The sequence below is a fragment of the Peromyscus maniculatus genome, chromosome 9 (assembly GCF_049852395.1).
Source record: "Peromyscus maniculatus bairdii isolate BWxNUB_F1_BW_parent chromosome 9, HU_Pman_BW_mat_3.1, whole genome shotgun sequence".
NCBI classification, from domain to species: domain Eukaryota; kingdom Metazoa; phylum Chordata; class Mammalia; order Rodentia; family Cricetidae; genus Peromyscus; species Peromyscus maniculatus.
The window spans coordinates 121,536,625-121,542,624 of NC_134860.1; the positions used below are offsets into that span (position 1 = coordinate 121,536,625).

Sequence of the window (6,000 nt, forward strand, 5' to 3'; positions counted from 1 at the left end):
TGAATAAAGCCTTCACTTCAGGAGACGATGAAGAAATAGCATTTTATTTCTTACAAATTTATAGCCAAGACAATAAATCACTCCATAGAAAAATTTAAAACAAGATACATTGTTGTGACCTTCATAACAGATGGTGTCATTAGTACAATAGTGAAAACTGCCTGCTTGGGTGTCAGGTTGCAGCATTTTGTCAGGCTTGATGTATGAAAAAGAAAGTCAGTAATGGAATGGGGCCTTGCCCCCAGACTGAAATTGTTTTTGTAAATGACCAAGAGAGATGTGCTTAGTGGCCATGTCGCCCCTAAGTTTAGCTACCTTTGCAGAATATATGGTGAGATTTATAGGGCTTTTTGTTGTTGTTTGGCTTGGGGATTTATTTATTTATTTGGTTCCATGGTGGCACAATAATGTTTGTCTTAACATTACCTTAGATTCAAGTATTCACTCCAATAGTCAGAGGTACCATTATGGGACAAGTCTTTAAATATATACTTAAACTGTCACAGTGATATTGCTGCGCCCACATCATTAATAAGTTCAGGTACCCTCATTCATCCATCTGTTTCTCAGCTACCCCTGTTCTATATCCTCAGAAAAGAGAATGGAAAAAAGTTATACTTCCAAGAGCAAGCTTATCCTAGTTGTCATGCCCAGTATGGCTGCTAGTAGGCATATCTGTAGGCAAGAACTGCTCATTTATTAAATTACATGGATGTCTTTGCTGTGACAATCATCACAGATAGATGGCTAACTGGTGGGTTGAATCATATTGAGATCGTCTGTTAACTGTTTTCAGAATGGTTCTGAGGTAATTTCCCCATCCTTTCTGCTATTCCATTATCTTCTTCAAAGGAAGTTTGTTTCTTTCTCCTCCTTAGGTCTTTGAAATGTTCTACAGATAGCTGAAATTTTTCCCAATAATGAAAGCCAGAAAAAAGCATAAAGAAAAATGGGGACATTGCTAAGAGTCATTTTGGAGAATGAAAACAAATGGGTTAGTGGTGTTGTGGTTGCAAGTTTATCACTCTATGGTTCCAGACAAGATGGGCCAACTGCAGCCTATGGCTGGGCTGAGTCTCTTGTGGGAATGGGTCCTAGCCTGCTGAGTTGAACAGTTGCTCACTTTGAGGTGTTCAGTAAGCTTATACTTGTTAGACAGAATCTTCTCATGCTTTCCCATTTCTAGATATTGATAATCCACCCCTATTATTGGTTATTTATGAGAACAACCAGAGCTCTTTACAATAAGTCTATAATAGGTTCTAAGGACTATGTACACTGTGTTAATACTACATACTATGCTGTTCCTATTTTTGGAGGAAGTAGAAGAATTTCCTCTCAATCATCAACAGAGAAACAACAAACCTTGGATTATGGTGCCCACGAATTACTTCCATAGCATAGACAAAATCAAATCCCAGTTTTATTCTAAACATTTTATGACATCTACTATATTTGGAGCTATAATTTACTTGTCAAATATTCAGTCTACATATACCACATTGACTTTAGCTGAGCGTGCTCATTTCAGGAAAATACTTTGCTATACTTTGCAGCTAAGCATTTCAGAAACAAAAGAAGTAATAAGAATCAGTTCCAGGCAAGAGATAAGTTCAAAGATGAAATGTAAACTCTTTGTAGGAATTATGATACACATGAAAAGGCATCCTAGGTGTGACTATATTAATATCTTAAGTGTATAAAATCATTTATTTCTATTGTGTAAATAACTTCCTGCTGTAAGAGATACTATATAAGAATCAAAAGATACTTAATTCCTCAAATAGTTAATCTTCTTCTCTGGTGGAAATAAGCCACTAAACATGTGATAGACAATAGAGTGCCCATGTAGATATTTCACTAGCATTTGTTAAATAAGCAATTGATTGTTCAACATTTCCATGTCTATAAATTTTAAAGAAAATATTTAAATTTAAGAAAAAGTTAATTCTAAAATGAGGATACCCTCTGCCTAGGTGAGAATTTGAGGGGAGCCTTATGTCTTTCCCACTAAACCAGCAGGTAAGATCTGAGGCAACCACCACACTGTCAATCACTTCACAAAAATAGAAGATCTCCATATATTGCCCTAAATAGTCTGCAAGTCAACCCAGACTCTCAGTCAAACAAGTCAAGACTAAGTGACATTGTGCTGCACTTAACAAAAAAGTAAAAATAAATATAAATACAATTCTCCCATTACAACTGGTTCTGACTTGCCTTGAGATGTGTGATGAGAAAGGCCAAAATGAAATTTGGTTGTGGGAGATCCTTCCACCTAAAATGCATATACCCTTTCCATGTCATGAACTAACATAGCACTTAATGCTTGGGACACGTTAACTATAATTATTTCATGATATGCATGACAGTATCATGTCAGTCCATTTCCCCAAATCTAGGTTTTCTGCTCTCTGCCCCTAGGTTGTTAATCATTAGTCAGTCACTCTATTTCAGGAGAAGAATTCAGAACACTCCCAAGTCTCCTCTGTGAATTTAGAGCTTAATGAGTTTGGAGTTTTGCTAACCACATTGAAAACTTTTACTTTTCACATTTTCTCAAAGGGATTGGTGACTTGAGTAACTCTGTGATAACTATCAGTATCTTTCAGTAAAAGGAAATTGTGTTCAGAAAGAAAGGCCAAGCAAGGAAATGGAAAAGGTCCTTTTGAATTCTGCAGTTGTCCTTCTAGCTGTGGCAAAAGCAGCTTTCCCCATGATTTTCAAGCCTGTCTTGAAAGACATTTGCACAAAGAGAAATTTCTTCTCTTTGAAATAACATAAAATTTATTTTTATCTTAAATATTCCATTAGTAAGATTCTCAGTTACCCAAAATATTTTAATAACTAATTTTTTGTTGTTTTAAAATTAGATTGAAATAACCAGAAAGAATGTTGATAAGGGGTAGCAAAATTGACTGGACCTCATTTGGGGTTCATTAGGACTCTTCCTGATTATAGATAAAATCCTGAAGGGCAGGTCTGAGACATCAATCAGACATGAGAGATTGTATCTGCATTTTTAACACTTCACTTTGCCACTCAGTATGAAGTTTGTGTGTTCCTATTTCAAAATAATCATATAAATAAAATTCTAAGATGATGAGCTCAATAATTTAGTTGTTACTAAATTACGAAATGAATCTTCATTTAATATAATTTAGTATTGGATTCCTTTAGATAACAAGGACTTAAAATGCAATTCAATTAAAAAAGGAACAAACAAAACATCTATTTTGAATACCTTTTGGGGGAGAGTATCTCTAAGGATGAGCCACATCCTGTTCCATTGACATTTCAGCCAGACTGGACCAAAGAACATTTGCTCCAGGCTAATTGCAACTGTCTAGATCTATAATGAAGGCTTTCCTGAATGACCTTTATGTATTTGAGTACGTAAAGCTCTTCTCTGAGAAAGCAGCTATTCAATAAACTTTTACCTTTAGAAGATAGGTTGTTACAAGCCTATTGTCAGTGTGTCAGTGATACTCTCTTCTTGATGGAAATCTTTATTTCTCTGGTGACAGTAATATCCATTGTGATTTCAGGTTCTTGCCATTGTGGAAAGTGCATTTGTTCTGCAGAAGAGTGGTATATTTCAGGGGAGTTTTGTGACTGCGATGACAGAGACTGTGACAAACACGATGGTCTCATTTGCACAGGTATTAAACTACACTAATTGTTTTGTGCCACAGATGACAATAGAGCCAAATGGCATCCACTACATGCTGCTTTAGATAGCCAGAGAAGGCAGCTCCCATATAATCCAGTGAACAATGAACATGTGTAGTAATTCTAAAAGGATGAGTGATTACCTGTAATACTCACTAGCGTTTTCCCTAGAAGAATGCGAAAGGATGCAGCCAGATTATATGATTGTTTGGAAACTTCTACAAGATAATCTGCTCTATGAATTTGTACAAGGGCAATTATACAAATGCAGAATTCTCTTAAAAATAATTTAATTTTAACATGTTCCAGGGGAAGGCTGTTGTTTTAAGCAGCACTCAGATGCCACAAGTTGGTATATTGGCTGTTTTTAGGGAGCTGTGTATATGTATAGATATGTGTGTGGTGTGAACAATAGCAAAAGCATATACAAAAGGTTTGACTGTGTGATGGCCATCACAAACTTAATTAATTGAGTTATAATAATTAGGTATAAAAAAACTGAACCAAGTCAAATAATAACATGTGTATGTGTTCTCCTGAAGGTATTGTTTTAATTATAAAATGTACTCACACTTCATAGAGTTCTAGCTGATTCAATATACCATTAATAAAATTCTTTCTCAGTAACTCAAAATATTTTTGTAATCAAACATTTTAATAAGGTTAAAGATAACTATTTTGACATGACATTAAATCAGAAAATCACTTTTTCTGTTCACCTTACCACACAAGGATATTTTTTTCCAGCTCTCTGGCCTGCCTAATTTCCTATCAAGTGGCTTTATGCATTTCAATGCTTATTTGTAAGTCAGACATGGTTTTTCCCACTAACAGAAAATAGAATTGTGATATGAGAGTCCAGCTGACTGATACAAGGTGGGTACTGTTTGTTAATAGATTGTGGAATCAAAGAGATGTTAATTATCTTAAACGTGGATTTCTCTCAGGTATTTAATAACATAATAACATCATTTTATTATAAGACACTCTAGAGAGGATAAATGGAATGGTTTTCTCATTAACAATTATGATTCACAGTCACATATTCTAGTAGTACTTTCTGATCATAACTACAATTCCCATGTTTATTTTATTGCAGGGAATGGAATCTGTAGCTGTGGAAGCTGTGAATGCTGGGATGGATGGAACGGAAATGCATGTGAAATCTGGCTTGGCACTGAATATCCTTAATGATTCCATGGGCGACAACTGGATTCACATTTCTAGGCCATTTTAGAAGTTTAGAGGAATGCATGTGTAGACAGTACTAGGACAGACTCTTGTGTGTTTTTCTATTTCTGACTGCCTGAGTGAAACATGGGTCTTCATTAGAAATGACTTCAGCAAACTGATGTAAATTACACCACACAGAATTGTTTTCCCATAATTAACATCAGTGTTTTACAATCAAGGAGGGCAATTTTGCACCCACAAGACATTTGGCAATGTCTACAGAGAATTTCACTGTCACACTGGTTAGGGTGCTTGTGCTATGGACATTTTAGAGGTAGTGGTCACAGACAATGCTGAACACCCTATAGAACATTGAAGGGCCCTCACAGCAAAGTATTTTCTGACATCCAATGTTTGCCAATATGTAGTAGAAAAAATGCTAAATCACATGGTATTTAGGACTCCACATTCCGACACCAGAAACACTGTATCAGAATATAAGGATGATATTTATTCTCACATAAACTGATCAGTTGGATTTTTCCAGGATTGCATATGAATCTGAATTTGCATATTGGGACAATGATGATAGACACATATGACATGTGGTGATGGGCGTGGGTTTACCAGATCAAAAGGGCTTTAAGTTCACAAGGATCTCTTACAGGAAGAAATGAAAAATGTACAATTTGACAATTTAATAAATAGTGACATAAGTTCTTTATATTCTGTGTCAATATCTATCTAACCACTGAAAACAAATACAACAGAAAAAATGAATTGGAATACCCACTTTAGATCACAAGAACTGACAGACCACGTTTATAAGACTAGGCATGGGTTACATGTACAAGAAATCTGACTTTTTATTTAAATCAGTTCATGTAATGTGTCCTCTGAAGAAGATAGTGTCTAGTTGGAAACACAAGGATCCTCATACTGCACTCATCACTCTTAAAAGATGTTTTTTCAAAGAAATGGTAGGGTCAACAAGAATGACACCTATTTCAGAAGCTCAGAAGTGGACCCCAAAATATAGAAATAACTTAAATCAAAATTACAAATATTCACTCAGTGATAGGAACAAAATGTTTATTTTCTTGGTGAAATTTTGCTGTTTATGAAACTCACATTAAATTATGAAAATGTACAATA

The 6,000-nt window shown here is 35.2% G+C and overlaps 1 protein-coding gene across 1 annotated transcript in view; it reads left to right on the top strand.

The window, feature by feature from the left end:
- The window catches only part of Itgbl1 (integrin subunit beta like 1), a 249,211-nt gene extending 243,211 nt beyond the window's left edge, over positions 1–6,000 (top strand). The window contains exons 10-11 of the mRNA XM_006978782.4: positions 3,549–3,662; positions 4,772–6,000. Of these exons, the coding sequence (XP_006978844.1) occupies positions 3,549–3,662; positions 4,772–4,863 (206 nt within the window). The 3' untranslated portion in view covers positions 4,864–6,000. The remainder of the gene's footprint in view (positions 1–3,548; positions 3,663–4,771) is intronic.